Consider the following 23,543-nt stretch of genomic DNA (forward strand, 5'->3'; position numbering starts at 1 on the left):
ACCTCTGGCCACATAAAGCCACTACTAATACCCCACCAGCAGCTGCTGCTGGAATGTGTGCAAGGAGAAAGCCCTGTCACCATAATTTCTATGAGGTCATCTCATATTTTGGTCACTATGAGAGGATGATAGCATATCACTAAAGCAGTTGTATAAAACCATAGTAAATTCTTGTAACTGATCACTCTGCTGAGAACATTGTGCCTAGCCAGAGGTACCTGCACTGTGAGCGACAGGGGAGAGGACAGGACAGCCTCCATGTATACAAGTAATTTTGTGTGCTGGCTGAAGTAGTTTCAAATCACTCTTGTGCCCTCTAATACTGTGGTCATTTAGTCCTGCTCTGGTTTCTCAGCTCAGATAAAAGGAATCAGCAGGATGCCAGCAGCCTACATAAAGCTGACGACAGCACAAGCACTGATACAGTACCGCAGTTTTCTCAACCTAGGTTTTGGGAGCCAACAGAAGAGGCAGAAGGATGTTACAAGAGGCAATTGTTCAGGTTTTGAAAGATGTTCCTGTGCCACAGCTGGCCAGCAAGGCCAGCCTGTTTTTTGTTCTGCTCATTGTCCAAAGTTGCATGGATGTGTAAGGGAAAATCTGACTCAGTCCCTTGTAGCTGCAGAGACAATGAGCTGGATCACAAGCAGAAGAAATATGCTTCCCATTATCATCATCAACTCTATGAACAAGTGTGCAAACTGGCATTCTGCTTCTGGGGCATAGCTTCTATTATTAGTGTTATCTTCATTTTCCTACTGAAGAATCAGAATCAGAAGCCCTCATTCAGAAAAGTGATGGCTCAGCATCATGAAATGTAATGTGCCTACACACTTTTTACAACAAAGCTGCTTTGCAATGAATGTCTGCTTCTTTTAAAAATGGTTCTTTCTCTAACTTGGACTTCCAAGACAGTTCAGATAAAATTATTAAGTAGACACCAAATACTTTAAAACTTCAGAAGTTTATTGTCCAGAATAGCTCACATGTTACAGTTAGATTTTTTTTTATTTTCTTTGTTACAGGAAAATCAAGCAAAACAGTAGAAAATGTATATGGATTAAAAGAGAAACAAAAGCCCAGTCTAATAATAGCCCTTTATATCCACCAAGTTACACTTCAGAAAATGGCTAGCCAAACATAAAGAAATAGACCATCTGAAAGACAGTTTCATGTTTATGGTATAGATTCTAAGCCAGTATTAGGGGCATTTTCTCTCCATATTGTTAATATCGTTTTTTTTTTTCATAATAGCAAATTGAAAAAGGTTTATGTGAAGAAAAAGTTAACTACTGCAAGACTTTCAAACTTCAGTTATCACCTTATAGGTTGATAGTTACAGATAATAGCAGAAGGCACATGACACAGTACTTAAAATATACAGAGACCTATTAAAATCCAAAGTCAAAAAGAAAATGGGAACTGAAACTCAAAATTCACAAATATTACTTTTGCATTCCCTAATCTGTATTTTTATAAGTTTGCATTCAAGCATTTTACAGCTTTTTCAGAAGAAAAGTGTAACACACTCAGAAAAGACTTCAAGGCTTTGCTATGAGTTACTTTGTTGGTGGCTTTTTTTCTTTTAGTAAATGGAATATAGGATAATCTAAATAATAATGCAGACACTCGTCATTAGCGCCCAATAGACCCACTGCTGAAGGCTGAGTATGAGTAGGAATACGAAGAGCTTGCTGAGGCATCGAAGCTTCCTCTCCTAGACCCACTGCGTGAGCCTGAACGCGAGCCAGAGCGCGAGCCAGAGCGAGAGCCAGGTGCTGAGGAGACATTGTAGGGACTGGATATGCCTTTAGAGGAAACAGAGGCTGCTTCCAACAGTTTCAGACCAGTGATGTCTTCCACCATTGACCGGTTCATTGCATCTTTGTAAGATATTTTCAGCTTGGTCTTGGGGCAGGTCAGAATTTTGGGATAGCTGTTGGTGTCTTGTAATTTCTGGGCAGCACGACCATCAATCAATCCATTCCTAATGGCTTCTTCAGTAGTTATTCTTCCACGCACTTCTGGGTCCACAAGACCTCCAGTGAGGTACTGGAATTCAAGGAACCGCTGCCCAGCCTCATAAGGCAGCCATTTTTCCTTCACTGCTTCAGCTGCTGACATCCTCTTGCGTCCACCCTTTATGCCTTCGAACCCTATGAAGGCCTTCTGGGCTGGTTTGAGACGTGTGGCCATATCCTGATCGATGATGCCTTGGCCAGTGGCTTCCTGGAGGGAAAGCCTCTGGCCAGTGGTAGGGCATATTATGCCACCGGTGCAGGCCTGGGCTTCCAGTAATCTCTGCCCGGTGATGCTATCCACAATGCCCCGCTGTATAGCTTCTGAAATCGAGATTTTCTCCAAGTTTTCTGTGTCAAATATGGCTGCAATAGGACTGCATTCGTCTGGGGTCTCTGAGAAAGAACCACTCCTGATCACTGAAGAACTCCTGACACTCAACACAGTGGGAGACCGAGTCACGGACTCGTGCCGGAACACCTCGTCAGTGCCATTACGGCAGGAAATCATGTCTGCAAACTGGGTCAGGCTCAAGCTGCCAGAACGGTACTGGTCAAAAAACTTCCTCTCCACCAGGCCTTTATCAATGGCATCTTGGATGTCATACTGGCTACCTGTTTTTCTGTCGACAAGGACTACTCTGCTGCTGCCATCTGATCCCGTGATAGTTATTTCTTCCCACTCGCACTCCTGCTCAGCTAGTTCCGTGTAGGTGTCATAATCTATGAGGCCTTTGCTGTATGCCTCCTGAACGGACATCTCCCGGTTTGTTTCTGGATCTACAATGACCACCCTGCGCTTCCTAAGGGTATTCTTCTGTGAAGTGTGCACCACCTTCTTCTTCTCTCTCAGGGGCAGAAGGCAGAGCCCCGTTGCATCATCCTTTATGCATCTTTCTTTCAGCTGCAAGTAGGTCAAGTTTTCCTCTGTGTTGGGATCAAAGAACCCTTTGGTGTCATCACTTGGATCACTAAGGATCTGGTTGAGCTCCTCATTGAAGTAGCCACGCTTGTAGGCCGTCTCTACTGGCAAGCGGTAGCTCTCTTTGGGGTCGATGATCCCTCCAGTAGCGATCTGGGCCTCCAGCAGACGAATGCCATGGCCTCTCTCTATGAGCTCTTTGTTCATTGCTTGGAACAGAGAAATTATGTTTCCAGTTTCTGGGTCTTTGTACCCAGTGACAGCTCTTTCAGCAGAGAGAAGTTTCTCTTTAAATTCAATTCCAACGAGGCCTCTTTTGTAAGCTTCCTCAACAGGCAGCCTCACATTGCTGACAGGATCCACTATGAACCCTGTGGCTGCCTGGGCCTCTAGGAGTTCAAGGGCTGTCCCTGGCCTAACCAAACCTATTTTCATAGCCTGATAAATGCCAAGTTTCTCTTTAGTAGCCTCATTGTAGATACCAGCAATACAGCTAGAGCCTTGAAGGAAATCAATAATTCTCTCACTCACTTCTTCCACTGTAATTGCACCTCTTTCCAAGTCATTCCTTGTTGATTCCTTAATGATTCCAGCCTCAAGCAGTGCATCTGCTGAGACAGGCTGCCTGATCCCTTGGAACGACATACTCCTCTTCTGCACTGGAAGGAGGAGCAGACCAGTGTGTGGTTCAATCCTGCATTTTTCCTTCAGCTGCATGTAAGTGACTGCCTTTTTGGTGGTGGGATCAATGAAGTTCTTTGTATTGCCTTGGCAGTTGTTTAGCATCCTGTACAGGTCTTTGTCAATCAACCCACGAGATAAAGCTATCTCTTTGGGTAGGAAAACACTGTTGACAGGATCAACAATCCCTCCTACAGCCAGCTGGGCTTCAAGCAGACGAATTCCAGTTTCTCTGTCAACCAAGTTTTTCTTGATGGCTTCAGATACCGGCACAGTTTTACCCGAGAAAGGATCCTTAAATCCTGTAATAGCCTTTTCTGCTGTATAGATCTGTTCTCTGTCATCGAAGTCAATCAGATCTCTGGCAATAGCACTGTCCACTGTTAATATCTCATTTCGATGTGGGTCTATCACACCTCCTGTTGCTGCCTGGGCTTCTAGGAGCAGGACTGCATTTTCTGCTGTTAGCAGCTGATTCCGTTTGGCCTCAACAAAGGAGTACTTCTGTCTGGGTGAAAGGGACACCCCTGCAATAGCACCTGCCCCTTTGAGGTAGGGCTCAATATCAGCTGCAACCTCTTCCACTGACCTCTGCCCCTTCAGTAGTTTATCCAGTGTGAGTTTGTCTATCAGCTGACACTCGTACAGCTGCATGGCTGTGATCTTCTTCCTCAGCCCACTGAACACCAGCTTGGAGGCATCAATACAGAAGTCTTCCTCGGTCTGCGTAGATCTGTGAGCCCCATATGGGCGCTGCTTCAGTTTCTCAATCTCTCTTTGCAGCCTGAGACGTTCTGACTCCAACTCTGACTGGTTTTTGACAGCAGTCTCTTCCAGTCTGCACCGGTATCTCTCCTCAATCCGTTTGATTTCCATCTGCAGCCTTTCAATCTCACTCCTCAGGCTGTTCTTCTCCCTCTCACTCTTCTCCCTCTCACACTGGATCTTCCTTATGGATTCCTCTGTTCGGGAGTGCTGGCTCTTCCACTGATTGAGGTCATTCAGAATTTGCTGCTTCTCACTTTCCAGGCGTTGCTTTGAACGTGATTCTGACTCCAGGGTAACTTTCAAACGGTTCAGCTCCTCTTCTAATCTCTGCAGTCTGGCTTTGTCTTGCTCCAAAGCACTCATTTTTATCAGCAGGGTTTCTCTTTCTTGCATAATGTGACTATACTGATTTTTGGATTCTTGAATCCTACTGGATGCCTATGATTGGGGAGGAGAAATAAACCAAGAAAGGATGGTTAGAGTTCGTGCTGGTTAGAGTTAGGCCCTCTGCCTACAATACCCTCCAGCCTGTCATTTAACCTGCAGCAAGCTCCCACTGGAAAACATTCTAGTCACAGCAGTGCCTTACCCAAGATTATGGACACACATAAACCAGAGAAGGCTGGTTATCCCTTCACTTACAGTGTCTCCAGTACTGCCAGAGACCCAAGAGACTTCATTCTGTTACCCACAGCCTCGATCTTCAGCTGATTTAGCTCTCTTTAACATTTTGATACTTCTCACAGTACACTGATAGAGCATTTAAGACTCATAAATAGGATGCTCAGCAGATGTCCTGGCAGTCCTACTAATCCAGGGGAATTTGCATCAGCTAAGGATGGGTCATACATGGATAAAAAGGAAACATATGACTGAATTTTTGCTTTCCTTTTAGTTTCACATGTCACTCCAAACCTTTTGTCACTCCAAATTTTACCTGCGTTGCCTTCTGTTTTAATTCACGCAGTGTCTTCATATATGCATATGCACAAACACTCACAAGCATGCAGGTTGTATGCAGTCCATATTAAACTGGATACAAGTTTATCTACTTGTAACACATGCATATATTAGTGTATATATACATGCACAGGTGTTATATAATCCTAAATGTTAGTATTTTTTAATATCAGTATTAGGATTTTTAAAATAAAGGAAAGAAAAACTGAATAAAGGATACAAGAAAAGAAATATAAGGGACAAGTATAGGAAAAAAACATTTTCACACATGCTCACTTGTATACAATTAAAGAGTAGCTCTTTGTACAAGAAACCAGGCAGAAGAACAAAAAATTAAAAAATGTTTTCTTTAAGTTATGTTGTCACCAAAAATTTAAGAAATAAGGGCCAATAGTAAAATTTGCAAATGCCCCTAGTGACTTAGGAACATAAATCCCCCAAACAGTCCATGAAAGATCGGCTTTTAGTACCTTAGGTACAGCTGACAATGTGACTTTTAATCCTCACTTGCAGTTAACATCTTACTCAGCTAATCAGCACCTTGACAGCTTGCTGGTTCTGGGGTTTTTAGGCAGTTTAGTTTGTGACAGCATTCAGGTCAGCCTCAAAGGACAGCTTTAACCCATCCTGGCTGAAACAGCCTGGGAAGCTCACAGTCAGCAGGGAATTGTTGAAGCACAGTGGTACTCCACGTGTTCCCATCTTTCCCTAGAATGGTTTTCTGGACACTGGCACAGAACACAGATTTCTTCTGGGGCAAGACCTGAGAACAAGGCTCTCCTACATTATGAGAGCTTATGGCTCCCTAGAATAGTTCCCAGGGAGTAAAGAGGCTATGAAAGTGGACAGATCCTGACATTTTTATTTACAACTTAACCAAGGGGAAGGGTCAAAAAGGGGATGTTAGTCACAAATACAGTGACTTCAAACCGCAAAGGGTGAATTAATTTGTTCAAATCGACACTGCAATTAATTATATATTTGAGAAACAGTAAAGTTGGGATCAAAATATGTGTGAATACCTCTAGAGCTTGCTTTTGGAATTTTTCAATTTCCTGTCTCAATTTTTCCCTTTCTTTCTGTAAATCATTAAGCAACCCCTGAAGCTCCAGGGTTTGCTTGCTGCTCATCTGAAGCTGATTCTTTAGTTCAGCAATGGTGGTATTTTTCTCATCAACTTCATTTCTGACCATTCTGAGATCATCGTATTCCAATCTAACATTTCGCAGCTCCTCCTCCAGTAACAAATGTTCCTTGGTAAGGTTCTCGGTGAGAGACTGAAGCCTTTCAATCTCTATTTTGCACTCATTCAAGGCTTTGCTTTTTTCCTCAGAGCTTTTCTGTAAGTGCTCATATCGTAGGTGAGACTGTTTTAATTGCTCCTGTTCTTGGACCAACTGACGACGTAAAGTCTCAATATCAGATGTATATTTTCTTAACTCCTCCATGTATCTTTGCTTCTCTCTCACATGACCATCTAATACTTCTCTTTGGTGTCTAAGGTCATCTTCATTCCTCTTCTTTACAATAGATACTTCCTCTATCTGCTGTGTGAGGTTAGTTATTTTAACCGATTGGTCTCTCAGAGATCTCCTCATGCCTTCTATTTCCTCCTCCAGTTTTTTCCTCCTGGTTGTTTCCTCCATTAAATTTTTGTTCTGTCTGCAAAGCTCCTCCTCCAGCTTATGTTTCTGGATCTGCAAGTCTTTTACAGTGCTCTGGAACTTTGCACTTTCTTGATCCCTGCCTTTTTTCTCTTGTGAAACTCTTTCATAGTCAATTTTCAGTCTGGCCAGCTCCTGCTCTTGGATCCTCAGTTTGTTAATTGTCTCAGTCGCACTCGTGTTTGCTTTCTGCAGGTCAAACTGGACTCTTTTCAACTGACTGTTCTCATCCTCCACTTCCTTCCTCTGACTTGTTTCTACATCCAACAACTTTCTCAGCCTTTCAATCTCTTTGTTTCTTTCCTTAATGGTTTTAGAAGCATCATCAAGTGACTGTTTGTACCGCATGCTTTCATCGGAGTGTCTCTGAATAACTTGTTTTAGCTCAATCTCCAGCTGCTGTTTCTTCTGAGAAAGCTCTGAGCCAGCTGCCTTCTGCTGCTGAGCATTCTCTTCTATCTTCCGTAGATTATCAGTTGTCTGACTTATTGTATTCTTCAGTCTCCTAATCTCCTCACACAAATTCCTATTTTCTCTCATGGCATTATCAAGTTGTGTTCTATAATTATTTGTCTCCTCTTCCTTTTGCATGGTGACCTGGTGAATTGTGTTCTTTGTGATATTAATCTCAGTTTCATACTTGTTCTTTAAACTAATAATTTCCTCATCATAACTGTTTCTTACCTTAGCCAACTCATTTTCAAGTTCCCATCGGCTTTTAGCCTCTTCCTGAAGCTGAAGCTTTAGCCTTTCCAGCTCCTTAGTTTTATCCTGAATAGTTGAGGCAGCCTCCTCAAGAGCCTGCTTGTACCTTGAGTTGTCTTCCCCACGAAGCTGAATGATCTGTTTCAGTTCCAGCTCTAACTGATGCTTCTGCTGGGACACCTCAGAACTGCAAGCCTTCTGCTGGAGAGCATCTTCTTCTGCCCTCCGCCGTTGGTCTGTTGTTTGCAGAATGGCATCATTCAGCCTCACGATCTCATCCTTAAGGTCTCTGTTCTCTCTTGTCAGTCTGTCAACCTGGGCTCTGAGGCCTTTTGCATCATCATCTTTTTGTGCAGCTATCTGCTGGATTGTTGTCTTCTTAATATTAATTTCTGTTTCATACTTGTTCTTTAAATTACTCATCTCCTCGCTAAACTGGTTCCTTACCTTAGCCAGCTCATTTTCATACTCCCTCTTCCGTGTGCCTTCATCCTGAAGAAGAACCCTTAATCTTTCTATCTCGTACTCCTTCTCCTTGATGACCTTCTCAGACTCTAACTTCTGCCAACCAAGGCTGTCTTTCTCATTTTGCCTTGTTTTTTGCAGCTGGTCATAGTCATTCTTCTGCTGCTCATATCTATCCTCCAGCAACTTCCTTTTTCTTTTCTCATCTTCAGTCTCATAAGTCAACCTGGTTATTCTGTCATTTAGATCCTTTATTTGGGCATAGCATTTGTCTAGATTTTGCTTAGCAGAATTTCCATCCATTTCAGCTTGTCTTTTCATTTCTTCCAAACTCATCAGCTTTGCCTTGAGCTGAGAAATGTCCATCTGGTACTTCTGCAGATTTTGCTCCAGGAATTTATGTTTGTTGCTTGTCTCTGAATTTGAATCCCTAGCAAGCCTGAGTTCTTCTTCCAGGAGCTCAATTTTGGTGTTTTTCATCTGCAACATGATAACAGAAAAACAAACAAACAGAAAAACCCCCATAAATATTTGTGACAACTGCTTCAAAATCACCACATGCAATAAAATATAAATTTGTAACACTGACAAAAATATTTCTTTTCACTGCTTCAACGAGAGCTAAACCCCCTTTTTTAGTTAATGTCATCAAGACAAATTCTGGAGTCTTTATTCATTCAGAGTCAAACCTTATTTAGAAATCAGCACATAATGACTTTAAGAGTGGAAAAGATACTTGATAGGGGAAGGGAGGTGCATTACTGATAGTAAAATATGGTGTAGCAAAAGTTCACCAGCGAAGTATGAAATAGTCACCTTTAGAACCTCCCCAGTTTTCAAACAGGTGAAAATCACATTCCATATCTGCAACTTCTTTAATGAGTTTCTCTGTTTCACTGAGCTGTATCAAATAAGAAGTTGCCTCTTTCAAAATACCTTAGAATATGGTCTAAAATGAGGTGCCTCAACCATGAGAAAAAAGTTTTCAGCACTGAGGTAGCCATGCTGTCATTGAGGTCAAGGCTGGTATGGGCAGGGAAGGCTTGCTCATGTGCCTTGATGACCACCTCCTTATTTTCCAAGGAGACCAGTTCTCCACACAAGACCTTGGAGGTCACTTTGTTAAAACACTGTACTCTTCTACAAAAGATGCATGACACTGCTAATATGCCTCCTTTGTAGGACAACTCTGAGTTCTGGATATAGTTTTGTGAGCTATTTCACACTGTACTTTCTGCCTCTGACCAGTGATAGTTTCCTAATCTGCAATAAAAATGAAAGCTACAGAAAATAAAAGAGTTAGAATACCTTCAAATCCTCCATGCTCTTTAACATTTCACTCAAGAATCTGTAATAATCTCCTGATCTTGTAAGAAGCTCTATGTAGCGGGACTGAGCCTCATTAGCCTTAAAAAGAAACAGAATTGTTAGCAACTTGTCCTAGAGTTAGGCATGAACATACCTATGTTCAGACCATTTAAAGAATTCCAATCTACTTGAGCAAACACATCACTCAACAAAGTAAAAAGCAGATTCTCCTCCTCACAAATTCACACGACATTCTGAGAACCTCGAAGTGTAAATTCTTCCTTACAAAAAATCCACATCTTTTTTGAGTTTTCAGGATTGTTTGCCCTCCACTGCTGATACGATATTAAATTCAAGCCTTCATCTCCTGCTTCACCAAGCTCTTCCTGTCTGACAGTCACAAGTAACCCAAGTTTAATTTTTTAATAGCAGTTAATTCCCAGGCTGAAAGTGACTAAACCACTTGGAGCACAAATCTACCTTTCTTACAGTGTGTATGCAGTGGACACTGCATAGGAATGAGAAAAATTCCAGAGGGCTAATCTAATGTCTAAACAAGCCCAGGTCTGATTTTACAGTACAATGATTATTCTGCACTAATTCATTGTGCTTATGTGCTTAGCGAACATTACCAGTGATGGTGCTAAGTATTAGAATACAGCTGGGTATGACTCACAAGGGCTCACACAGACAAACAAATGTATTCAGAAAACTGAAGGGGAGGAGAAAAAGGTACCTCTTGTAGAATCAGCACTGCAGGAGACTGAACCACACTCTTCTTGATGGGTATGTTGAGCAATGTTTCTAAACCTGAACTGTAGGAAGCAACCTGTAGTTCATAATCCTGAAAAATAAGACAAAAGGCAAGACCCATTTAGAAACTGCCAAAGAATTCTCTGTGAATCTATTTCAGAAAATCCAATTTTTTGGGGATTTTTTGTTTTGTTTTCTTCATGAAAAGCTAAATTTTTCCCTTGTTATATTTCTGACCAGGTACAGATGATCCTCTGTCAAACAGAAGCTCATCAGTTCAAGTACCCCTGTGGAGATTCATGGAGGAGAATGACAAGGGAAAAAGAGGAAATATATTTTTCAGAAAAAAAGAAGACAACTGTTTCTGGAAGTTGAGGGCTACACAAAGATGAAAAAGATTAATGGGAGTAGCCGGTCTAAGTAGTGCTATCCACCAAAACTTCATCAGAAATAACAGTCTCTGTATCACTTTTGTATCACATATACCATATCACATATATAGCAACATCTTTGTCACAGAGAGTAAGATTGAGCTGGAGAAAGCACAGATATAAAGGCGACATAAAAATGCAAGTACCACAAAACCATTCCCTCTGTATGTTATTCATTTTCATGGCTATTGCACACCATTCCTCCTGCTAATCTGCATTTGTCTTGCCTCCTAGATCAGATCCCAGTCAGACCTAATTCATTAAGTATCAATCTGGTTTTGACTTCCTTATGTTTTTAAACATGTGAACTGGCAAGTTTGGTCTGGCTAGAAGGCTTTGATTCACCTGAAGAGATGCTCTCACTGGTGTCTGCTGCATGACTCCACAGTCTTCAGGTGGCAAGTACACAAATTGCTTTCATTGTGTTTTGTACCCAGAATACTTCACCCCAGCAATTTCTGTACACAAACATGAGGGAACTGACTTTTCACCCGTCAGCAGAGCAGAGACAATGGGATGTGCCTGACCATGAAAAACCACACCCCACAAAAATGCTGAGATCCAAGTACCTTAATTGCAGCTGAGCACTGATCTGCATGCTTGAGAAGCTCCTCAACTTTGTCTCGCTTCCCACAGATTTCACTGTGCAAGTTCTGTCAAGAGAAAAGTGAGCTGTGAAACACTCCTGCAAGATTTACCAGTATTTCCTCCTGTACATACTGCCTTCATCAGAAAGCACCTGCAGCAGGAGACTCCTGCAGCCCCTGAGGCTGAGACCTGAAATGACCTGTAGCTGGGCAGTTTTTACAACAGCAAGCACCTTGGGCATGAGAAGGTTTTTCTCAGAGAGAACACCCAGCAACTGAAATACTCCCAGAGCTGGGAAGGCAGAGTTCCTTGACTTCAGCTTAGATGTATATACTTAATTTCTATTTTTGTGCTGTAATTTGTCCCTTAAGTTGCACCACCTTACAGTCCCTTGAATTAATTCAAAACTGATGTGTAAAAGTGTCAGTGAATGTGTAGGACCCAGACACAGTCTTGCTCATAATCTGTTGCAGTGCTGACAGAAAGTAATGAGGACAATAATATTTCCTCCCTCCTGCCTTCTGCATATGTGGTGTTTTTTGGTAGCTTGCATACTTTATAATTCAAAACAGGCAACAGTATTGCAGACTGCATTGATACAGATTTTTTTTTTATATAGCAAGACAATTTGAAATCCAGATAACTGAAGACAACTCATTCAGGTGCTGCATACCTTCTGATCATGTAGGTATCTCATGATAGTGTTGGAATCACACAGCTTCACAGACTCAATAGAATCCTGCCGGCGCTTGGCATCACAGATCCACTTGCACAGAGCCTGGTAGAGATCTCGGTAGGTTTTCAGCTGTTTGATCTGCCTTTCTAAATCCCATGATCTAGGGGGAAAAAAAGGGAAAAAAACCCTGTCAAAATGGAAAGTGCATTCTCTTTTTCTCTCTCTTTACACAGTTTTCAGGAATTAGACACAGAAATAAACTTACGTAAAACTATTGGAAGCACTGAGAAGAAGATTCTGAACAAAAAATATAAATAAATGAGAATTGTACTTTTTATTAGTCACCCAATATGTGGTTTTAATACATCACTTTTGAGTAACTCTGTAATACACAGAGTTTGGGCCTTAGTGTCAAAGTGAGGGATGAATAAAACTTGCAGTGATAAAAATCAAGTTTGCTGACTTCAGTACGCTTGTTCTCAATTTTCACTGAAGAACCAGCTACCAGTTAGGACCACATTTTGTCCTCAGATAAAAACAAAACAAAACGAGTCATAACCCAATCTCCACCTCTCCCCCTCAAACAATCAGAATATGCCTTCAGTTCATGATTCAAATTCAAGGTTTGATTTTGTTACTTAATTCTTAGTGTTACTTTTTTAACCCTCAAGTACAGGGTGTTGAGGAATAAGCATGGTTGCTTTTTTGAGGGGGAAAATGCTGACTGGAAGTACTTAATCCAAGAACGTTAGAAAGAACTTTTAAACAAATCAGAGCAACTCTTGAGCACATAGGTTAGATATTTGCATGGCTAACTACCTTTTTCTGCTTGGTCTTATACAATTCCTTTTGAAGTATGTTCAACCTATTCACAACTGCTCAAGTTTTATTGCCCTGAAGTCACCATTTGTCCTTTGGAAGCAAAGATTAGTGCATATCAGTTCTTTTAGACTTCACTGCTAAGATGATCTTGGTAGCATTAGCAATAAGGAAAATGCTATGAGAACATGAACAAACCTGTTATCTATCTGCTTATCAGCCCTCTGCCAGCGGTCTATTAGCTGGGTAACTTTGTCACAGTACTTTCCAATGTCCATGTCATACAGGGTGTATGACTGGCAAGACTGTGAGTGAATCTGAAGTGTCCTCTGCAGCTCATTTTCCAAGGTATTCAGTAATGATTTCTTCATATTTAGGTCTGCTTTCATTTTCTGGAGAAAAAAAAAAATCAAAATGCTGTAATTTAATTTACTCTTGAGAAGATACTTATATTTAACCAATTTAACAGCATGCATAATGTGTTGGGATCTAACGATGCTGTTTTTAACTCAGTAAAGTATGTATAGTGATGTCAGCTGGACCTGTTTAAAGCGAATCACCTATTTTGATAAACAGTTTGGCTAAAAACTGAGTTTAAAGTTAGACCAAATAATTTGCTGAACCAAAGCCCTCTGCTATTCTATTCTGAAGTCAACATTTCAGTTTCTCAGAACTCTGCAGAGCAGTTACCAGAGCAGAACAAGAGCCTTGCTTGTTCCTAGAAATAACTGGCTAGAAAATTTCACTTAAATATAAAAGATTCCTGCACTTGCAAAGGCTGTGGAATCAAGCCTCAGGAGTAGAATATCCAGTTTTTAAACAAGTGAAAATATGCAGATTTTTTTTTCCCCTATTTACATTTTTATGAAAATCTTCCATGGAGATGCTTCTTCTCACACACACACTTGTTTAAGTACACATACTTGCATACTGTGGGTATCACCAAATGGAATACACAGCACAGGCAGTGGTCTGCCTTGCATTCCCCAGTCACAGGGATGGCTAGTCTTCAGTGATATGCTCAAACTTTTTTTTGTTTGTTTGTTTTTTGGGGTTTTTTTTGTGTATCTCAAATTTACACCAGTTAAGAACAACTCCCAGCAACTGAACTGTAGCTCTCATTTGACATGATAAAAAGGTAACTGGGTTGTGCTCCATTTGCACCACCTACACGCCTTTTCCCTATTAAAGGTAAGAACAGAAAATAATGAAAGGGTTCTTGTTGTCCCAAATGTATTCAGTGAACAAAAGGACCAGCAGATAAAGGTGGATAAAAAACTGAATCTGCAAGACAACTTTGTGCTCATCAAAGCAGTTATTTCCCTTTTCCCCTTGTATAGGCTGGATACTTTTCACTAAGATTTGACACAGGCTCTGTAGCAAAACCAGGACACACAATAGCACTCAAATTTACTTGTTACACCTAGAGGACAACAAGGACAATATAAATATTATAAATAAATACAGATAATAGTGTACAAAAATGGGTTACAGAAACCTTCCATGCAGCTGCCTTTGCTGTGGGGGCAGCAACAACCAGGGGGGGAAACAAGTAATATTACTGTATATTACTTTCAATAATTTAATATAATCAGATTTTCCAGAGTTGGAAATTATGCAGAAGGACTATTGAGTGGACTATTGAGTCCAACTCCTGGCCTTGCACAGGACAACCCAAGAGCCATACCACATGCCTGAGAGCATTGTCCAAGTGCTTCTTGAGCTCTGTCAGGTTCGGTACTGTGACCACTTCCCTGAGAAGCCTGTTCCAGTGCCCAACCCATTCTGGATGAAGAACCTTCTCCTGATATCCAACCTAAATTTCCCCTGACACAGCTCTTTCCTGTTCCCTTGGGTCCTGTACCTGGACCCAAGTCCAGTTACAAGGGATCAGTGTCTGCCCCTCCTCTTCCCCTTGTGAAAGAGCTGTAACTGCAGTAAGGTCTCCCCTCAGTCTCCTTCTTCCCAGGCTGAACACACCAAGTGACTTCAGCTGCTCCTTGTACAGCTTCCTCAAAGCCCTTCACCATTCTCATAGCCCTCCTTTGGACACCATCTAATAACTTCATCTATCTTTTATCTTGTGGCACCCAAAACTACGCACAGGACTCAAGGGGAGGCTGCACCAGTCCAGAACAGAGCAGGACAATCCCCTCCCTGAACCAGCCAGGAACACTGTGCCTCATCTATAAAACATTGTATGTCTATACATAAAATACAACAGGATTAGCATTTCTATCTCCTGTGGTTTTGGAAGGGTCTCCCCTGGCTCAATAGATCAGTGCTGGCAGCTACAAATTTTGTTTGGCTGTGTCCTTGGATTTTGGCCCCTCACCTTCAGACAAGCCCGATAAGCCTCCACTTTATCAAGATCCAAAGGAACAGTCTCCTCTTCAGACAGTCTGACTTCAAAAACTCTGATCACATCTTCTGTTTGCAGAATAACCTGGAGCAGACACCTCAGTGCATTCAAGCTAAAATAAATGATACAAGGCAAATCCATTATGGAGTAAGGAAGGAACAGTGATGTTCTTAATTAATTGGTGATGATTGGCTGAAGAGAATACATAACACAAGAAATTTCTGTGATACCCACACTTCTCACTTTCTTTTTTTTAAAGTGTTCCAGGAAAGAGAAGAAATTCATGTAAATGTCTGTTTCTATCAACATGTACACAATTTGCAGAGAAGATGTTATTTTACACTACTGGTAACAACAGGTAGCTTTCTGGACTAAGAATTATGGGAGAAAGTAAATATTTATTGCTATAGCCTCAATTTACTTACCTGTCTAAGTAGCCAGCAGAAACACCATTAATATTTTCCAGTTTTTGAAAGAGGGCATTTATCTCTGATTGCAAGTACACATACTTCTCACAGCCTCTGAAATTAGGCAGCAAGTCCTTATGCTTATTGAGGGTTTCAGCCATTATTTGAGAGTCGTTCTGCACACCCTATGAAAAAAGAGAATGCCTGGTTTACACATTTTTGGTTGGCTGAATGATCATTCTATTCCATATTCATATGGAATTGGTCTCCTTATCCAAGCAGTCCGATTTTACATAACCAGCTTGACTGAGGATTGCAGAAGTGGCTGAGCTTGCTTTCTTCAAGGCAAGCATTATTGAGTAGTTTCTTTTTTGTCCACAACTGGTCATGTGTCTTTTTGAGCATCTCTACTCCAAAACTCAGTTCTGACATGCCAAGGTCTTTCTGCTCTTGAGACCTTTGCCACCTCATTGCTCCATGGGAATTTCTCATATGCTGAACCTGTTACCTTTTTGTACCAATCTTCTCTCCAGAGTCTCCTACAAATCTGAAGAGCTAGGAGAGGGATAGTAAGTCTTGTGTACCCAGTCTGTATCATACAGACATCACTTTACAGGTAGGTGGTTAAGTGAAGTCCTTGGAAAAGGATTTAAATGGTGCCTTACTCTGGATGAGGCTTAACATGAATTCACAGCCACCTGACACCAATCTTTCCGTATTCCTTGCCTGACAGAATTTGATTTCTAAAATCTAAGAGTCAATGTTTTCTACTTGGAAGGTAAATTCTAATCCAAATCATTATGGTTAGCTTCCAACTGAGAATTTTCTGCACAGGAAGTGTGTCTTTCCCAGATGATCATAAACAGAACTGCAGCACAGTTATACTGAGCTTGAGATGCTCAAAGACAAACATCCACAGTTACCTCTAAGTCCTTTATTCTGACTGAAAAGTCATGCACAGCCCCTTGATCCACTCCCAGAGGAGCTCTTTGAACCATCTGAATCTCAGAAGCTTCAATCTGACGCCGAAGTTTCTGAAGCTCCATCAGCAGCCAGGCCTCCTGCTTCTCATGCTCTCGGTTTCTCTCATTAACAATAATGGTGTTTGAGGAACCCACGGGACAGCTCTCAGTTGGGACCACTGTAAAATGAATTAAGCATCATCTGCTATAGAAGTGAGCATGAACATGCAGGAAGACAAGGCAGTGCCCAAGTGATTCAAGCACTGAGTTATCTGTAGAGAACAGGTAGAAGACCTGGGCCCTTAGGCAGCTGTTTCAGGAAATAAAATCTGAACTTCACAAAAATATAAACTTGCTTCCTAATAACAGAAACATATCAGATGGACTAAATTCCTCTCATTGTCCCAGCAATTTCCATGAATTTTGGAGCACTATTCCCAGATTCCCACCAGAGGAAGGAAGAACAAACTCTTCCCCTGTGCATGGGCAGTTTTGTTATGTTGGGAGACAGCAGGACACTTCTTGAACATATTCCCATTCATATGTTGAAAAGAACATTTTCACATAAAAAGAACGCACCACCTGACACCTCTGGAACAAAGAAACCCCAGCAATCGGAACTCTACAAAAGCCAGGAAAACCACAAACCTGTTTGTGGCTGTCGTGGTTGATTAGGCAGTTGTATGATCAAGGTTTGGTAGTGCTTCTGAGCATCAGTGAACTGAGTCTGGATCTTTCGCTTGTCTTCATCACCAAACATCTCTGAGCCTTGGCTGTTCCTGAGGAATTCTTGATAATGGATCTCCAGGTCAGTTATTATTTTTTGGTAATCTTCCTTACGCATTGTTTTCAGCTGAAATAAGGAAGAAGGGAATTTTGAAACAAAAGGGGGAAAAGCAATTGAGCAAGTTTTACGACTATCTTATCATTAAGGAACTAACTAATAAACCTATAAAAAGCCCAAAGTAATCGCACTCTAGAATAAATCCTAATTAGGCTGCCTCTATATGTATGGTTCTAAGAGTCCCATCTGAGTTAATGTATCCTTGTTACCATCATTTCATACTTTAAGAGCAGTTTCAAATTCTACCTCTTACTCTGTTTATCTATACCGTTGCACAGTGGGAACAAGCAAGCATGTAATAAATTCCCTTAGCTAATCTTCCTGCTTATCTGTACTGCATTTGAGTAGGAAAGCATTTTGTTTCTCCTTTAATAAAATTACAACTTCTACATGTGCAAGTGTTTGTGAAACCTAGCAAGAGGAAGGTCCATGGTTTTGCAGAACATGCATCTGCACAGGAGACTGCAGGGTCTGCTGGGGATAGCAGACATCAGGTCATGGCTGTCTCTGGTCTTCAGGCAAGGCCAGCTGGTGTCTTACCTTGGCAATAGTCATGGCTCTGATTTTCTCAATGTCAATCATGCAGTAATGCCAGGACACCAGGCTCTTCATGTTGATATACAGCTGGTTCCACAAAGCTAAAATAGCTTCATAGTATTGCTCAATTCTAGCATGAGAATAAAAAAAAAATTTACAAATTTAAAAAGCATGATCAGAATGCATCCGTCCTTGTAGCATAGCTACAAAACATCTCAAGAAACATCCACCAGATGTGGAGTGCATTAAGGCCCATTCTCTACATTGAGAAAGGCTCATTGAAAAAATCTTGGAAATTAATTTATGCATGACTTTCACTAGTATAGATGAGAAAAACATCCTAGACATTACTGTTTAAACATTTTTAGGCCCCAACCTAGATCCCAGCAAGTTTCACTGAAGTGAGTTTCCTCATGTCAAGCATCTAGTCCTTGATCCCCCACCTTTAGGGGGAGTGTACTCTGATCAAGACACAGAACATATTTTGTGACTGGTTGCTATTTTGAGTGAACTCTAATCCCAGAGGCAAGTGTCCAAACTCAGGCAGCAACTCACTTGGTAGCGAGATCCACTGCCAGTGGATTGGGAGGTGGGATGATAAGGCTGACAGATGGCACCAGCATATCCACTCCTCCAGGGCCGGTCACCAGCCACTTGCTCCGCTCATTGTTGTCCTTCAGGATACATTCATCTCCCTTGCGCACCGTTTTCTGTAAGGGATGCAGAACAATGCTTTTCCTTAGTTAAGTAAGGTGGGGCTTCTAGGAGAGACAGACAAGGAAGATGCACCTAGATCACAGAAGCAGGAGTGCTTCCCAGCTGCCAGGTCTGGGTGTGCATCTCAGCTTCACATTGGGGCAACAGATTAGTAGAGATCAACCCCTTCTCCCTCAATCTGGTTTCCATGTGAAGAAAACCCAAAAAAGCCCAGGAGTGAGCCAGGGAACACTCTGAGCAGTTGGCAGTCTGGTAGATCATCAGATCTGGGGCTTGTCCTGACAAAGACTGGATGTGGATACATGGCCTGGTAAGCCATGCAACCATGCATGGCTTTAAGCCAGTGAGTTAAAGACATGAGGATACTTAGTGCTGCATCCATATTTGCAAAGGTACTGGGAGTGAGTGTGGCAGAGCCAGATTCACCAGCTCCAACTGCCAGAAATCCTGACACCAGGCAGCCATGGATGTGGCCACAGTGCAGGAAAAAGCACGTAAGCAGAAAGCACATCTAAGTTCACTGTTAAGGAAAAAATACAGAAATAAACCCAAGCAGTCTCAGTACTGAAGAGGAAGAAAAAAAATCACCATTCATTTCATAGTCCATCCAGAAAAGAAATGGGAATACCAAAGAATAACTGTATATTCCTCACTTTTGTTAGATGAATTGTTCACCTAAGGATCCAGAGAGGCACTGGAAAGGTGAACAATCACCAAAAAAAAAAAAAAAAAAAAGGTGTGAATGCTGAGGCAACTGTACAACAATTTTAATCCTATTATCAACAAGACTTTTACATTCTAATTTGAAATATGAGTATTAATACTATTTAGTAGATTAATAATAGTAATTTTGACTAGATTGTAAGAACCTACTTGTTTATTCATAACGGCAAGAAAAGCAGAGCTTCTTCTGTCAAAGAAATTCAAGCTAACTAAAAGCAGATAAATGGGTTACAAGCTCAATGGTTTACTTACTAAGTAAATTGCAACGTTCTATTTTATACTATGTTCATTCTCAGCCAAAAAGGGATACAATACCAGATCCTGTTTGTAGTCACACAGAGCCTTGAGGATAATTGGCTTGTTACTTCTATAGTCTGGGTTACGTGGCTTCAGCTGCACAATCTTCCTGGATTTATTCACCAAACTCTGCACTTGCCTCTTGTATTCAAGAATTCTCTCTCGTTCATTCTGCAAAGATTAATTATATGTTACAATTTTATTCTAAAAAGAAAAGGCATCTAGTTCCCACTGTTTTATTAGGAGACGGATACATCTGGAGCTTACAGTAGGCAAAACTTACTTTAGCTCCAATGGGATGAGTCTTTGGCCTACAGTGTAAAACTGCAGTTTTAAAAAGAGCAGAGCAACATCTAACTAAGTATCTTTGTAGCTCTGGCAAGAAGCAAAGTTTGCAAAATTTGCATAGCATGTTTTTCATACAGATCTTCAATGTGGTTAAAGTGATGTTTATGAAACACAGGCATAACTTGAAAGAATCTAACAAAATGAATGCTAATAAAAAAAGGAACAATTACACTTCCAATTGACTTCATCAATTTGCCTCTTACACCACTGACCATTTTTTCTCTGATTTGGGACTGTAATGCTTAATTCATGATAAGAAAACAGCTAAAAAAGCTGACTTCCATCCTTTCAAAGAGACTAGGGTGATAGAGTGACACGATGAATCATTTATCAAATGCATTTATCCTTTGAGGCAAAATCTATTATACCACCTAAGAATTGAAGTATTCCTTTCCTTTTCATTTGTTAGCATGTCAGAAACTTGGGACTTTGTTGGACTTGTTCCAGACTTAAAAATATAATGGTCTCAAGTTCTTACAGGACTGTATTTAAACATTGCAGAGCACTTGGGTTTACATTTAATATCCAAACAGGGCAGCCGATTTCCCAGAAAAGCAGAACATAACCTGTCAGGCAAGTGTGACAGTACCTCCAGCTCTTTGATTTGCTCCAGCAAAGTCTGCAGGGACATGCTCTTATCACAGATGAACTTCTTTCTGATAGAGTCTTGTAAGTTTTTCAGGTAGCACTCTGTGGCCTGGGCCTCTTCAAAGAACTATGGGAGAAAAGTTATGAATTTGGCTGTGCGTAGCTCTTAAAAATGCCTGCTAAAAATTGATGGACTCCTTTAATTAGAAATCCCAGTTCACCTCTGGCACAGTGGTAGCATTTATAACATGGCAACAGTGTGCTATGCACAACAAATGTATCTTTGATGGGATTTAGTTTTTTTTAAAAGTAGTGTGAATTCCCCACATCACTACTCACCTGAAAGTAAGCCGCATTCTCCTTCAGATGAACATCAATACATTTGGTGATCTGAAGAATCCAGCTCCACTGAGTTTGCAATGTATCCATGTAGGCCTAAGAAAAACAGTAATATACACAATTCAGACCACCACACTGATCTCTCTCTCACACCTAGACTCAAGCAAAATTATCTATGCTCCACACAAATGCAAATGAAAAATCTGCTGAAATAAATTCACGAACACCGGAACAGTGTAATTCATGCAAATTGTTTCACAACTTCTAAGCATCCACCTAACTGAAATGAGTTAAATACCTGCTTGTGAGACACAAAGAGAAATCTGTTCATGACCTAAATTTGTTTGATCAACATAAAGCCCCAGGTGCCTTAACAAAAAGGGGTGAAATGCGCAAACAAATAAAATGCAAATAAAGTATTTCAGCTGCAAATGGCGATGTTCTCCTTCTTTCAGGGAACACCTCCAAACATGATATTTTATGCTTTTAGATTCAAAATACTCAAGCTATAATGTATATTCTTAAAAAACTACACACAACTTTCACTTCACTGCTGCAGCTTAGAAGAATCTTTCCTTCAAGAGAGAAACTGACTACAGAAGAAATAGGATTTTACACAATATGATAACAGTTAACTAAGGAAACACACTGAAAGGCAGAAAGGATTATTTTTTTCCCTTTTAGCTTCTCCAGTTGCAGAGTTCTTATGCACTCTTGAAACTGCAACAAATACAGTATTTCTTAATAAAATGAAGCCTTCCAAATTGTTGCAGCCTTTTTAATTAAAAAGTAAGTGTACACGAAGCTGTGAAAGCAAAAGTGTCTTGGCTAAGCTGTAGAAAGGCACTATGAATTTCATCTGAAGAAAGTAATTGCACCTGATTTAACATAAACCCTCAACAAAGGGTGTGGCTTTTTTCAAAACATGACTGCTAAGACAACAGAACAGCAATGACATGCCTTCCTACCCTAAAGTCTGCTGCACCATAGTCAGCTCAAACAAGATACAGCAATTTCAACACTCTTGGGTAACTCTCTAAGCTTAGAATTAATTTTTACTTGCATCTATCACCATGTAGTTGTTAATGGCCAGATTTGTAGAGGAAGGTAGTAACATTTATTAGAGCAGCTTATACAGCTGGGTAAAATGGACATGATTTTGGGCAGGCAAACCCTTCTTGAGTCCAAATGAAGCACTTTGCATTTGAACTTCCACTGAGAACTTTTCCCATGTAGCAACTAAAGGAGCAAGTGAAATCACACACAGTCTAACTCACCTCAATTTTATCTGAAGCAGGATGCTGATTGAGCACTAGCTGGTCACTTTCTTGCTTCAGCTTGTTGAGTTCTTTTTCTTTAAGCTCCAGTTCACTCATACGTTTCTAAATAACCAAAACACAGCATTAAACAAACTCCAAAGGTACACTGCATAGGATGATTTGCTTAAAATTTCCCAGATAGTTGTGATAATGTAAAATTATCCCCTCTAACACTATAAAGTATTTCCCTTAGGTGTACTGAAGTCAATTATGAAGACAGTAGAATCAAAGAAGGTGTAATCATCTCAATTCCAGTCTCCAGGCTTGCTGTTTCACAGAACAAAGCACACAAACTTCTGCCTTTCTTAAGGATGATGGGAGCAAAAATGACTGCATCTTACAACATCCAGAACAACTGAACTAAAAAAACAAGGCACCTTCATAACAGTGTGAACTTTCATTCCTTTTTCAATTTGGTGATCAGCAGCAGTACTGGCTAAACAAGAACACATACTCAATTTCCCTACACACCCACAGATGACAAGGAGCAGGGCAAACTATATCTGACCATGCATGCAATGTGATGCTGGCAGAACCATCAGAGGAAGAGAGCACAGCTCTACTTCCTGGTGACAGATAATCAGGGCCAAATACAGGGACCTCTGACCCCTGCACAGCCCCAACAGGGAGAATTAAAAGTGCCTGATTCAAGTCCCTTAGTTCGGCACGCCAGCACAATGACTGTAGCTCAAGCTGGAGGTGATCATTGGTCTGTAGTGGACTGTGTCAAGAAGGTCACATTCCAAGGTCAGAATAAACTATGACAACTCACTGAAGGGCAGCAAAATCCTCCAGAAAAATCTCCTGTCCTGACTCAAAAGGTTATTACATGGTAGTTTATTGAGAACTGTTGATAAAAAACCCCAGGAACCCCAGGAAAAGAGAAGAAACACCCTGATGAGTCACTCCCAAGAAAGGCTGCTCCTCCCTGACTGCTCCAAGAGAGGGCCGATGGAAAGCACCGGGAGGCTGAGCTATCTTACAGAGAAGGACTCCTGCTTCCTGGCAATATCAGTGTTCCTGTCACTCCAGTCATAGAGGAGCTCCTCTTCCTCACAGTCATTGATCCACATGATCTCTCTACTGGTGGCCTGGATGAGGTTCTGGAACTGGCGAAGCTGATCCATTCTCTCAAAGGAGTATTTCTGCAAAGAAGTACAGAGATGAGAAGCCATAAACACATAAATGCCTGAGCTGGGTGGAGAAAGGGAAGCCAAAAGCACAGCATGGCTTCTTTGGCGTTTTTTGTTTTTTTTTTTTTAAATAAAATAACAGTAAAACCCACACGTCTGTAAAACCTGCTGGCAGTGGACAGCAGACGTGCCTGGGTTTATTGAACCAT

General features: G+C 41.0%; 1 protein-coding gene across 1 annotated transcript in view; it reads right to left on the reverse strand.

The window, feature by feature from the left end:
• Window positions 1–1,635: 1,635 nt before the first annotated feature.
• DSP (desmoplakin) overlaps window positions 1,636–23,543 on the reverse strand; it is a 38,171-nt gene continuing 16,263 nt past the window's right edge. The window contains exons 7-24 of the mRNA XM_062499122.1: window positions 23,185–23,346; window positions 22,160–22,264; window positions 20,883–20,978; window positions 20,545–20,670; window positions 19,626–19,778; window positions 18,426–18,580; window positions 17,874–18,000; window positions 17,138–17,342; window positions 16,451–16,668; window positions 15,546–15,712; window positions 15,094–15,232; window positions 12,957–13,150; window positions 11,937–12,099; window positions 11,245–11,328; window positions 10,228–10,335; window positions 9,492–9,590; window positions 6,372–8,663; window positions 1,636–4,827 (exon numbers count right to left, since the gene is read on the reverse strand). Of these exons, the coding sequence (XP_062355106.1) occupies window positions 1,636–4,827; window positions 6,372–8,663; window positions 9,492–9,590; window positions 10,228–10,335; window positions 11,245–11,328; window positions 11,937–12,099; window positions 12,957–13,150; window positions 15,094–15,232; window positions 15,546–15,712; window positions 16,451–16,668; window positions 17,138–17,342; window positions 17,874–18,000; window positions 18,426–18,580; window positions 19,626–19,778; window positions 20,545–20,670; window positions 20,883–20,978; window positions 22,160–22,264; window positions 23,185–23,346 (7,785 nt within the window). The remainder of the gene's footprint in view (window positions 4,828–6,371; window positions 8,664–9,491; window positions 9,591–10,227; window positions 10,336–11,244; window positions 11,329–11,936; window positions 12,100–12,956; window positions 13,151–15,093; window positions 15,233–15,545; window positions 15,713–16,450; window positions 16,669–17,137; window positions 17,343–17,873; window positions 18,001–18,425; window positions 18,581–19,625; window positions 19,779–20,544; window positions 20,671–20,882; window positions 20,979–22,159; window positions 22,265–23,184; window positions 23,347–23,543) is intronic.

This window comes from Cinclus cinclus, chromosome 1 (assembly GCF_963662255.1).
Source record: "Cinclus cinclus chromosome 1, bCinCin1.1, whole genome shotgun sequence".
NCBI lineage: Eukaryota > Metazoa > Chordata > Aves > Passeriformes > Cinclidae > Cinclus > Cinclus cinclus.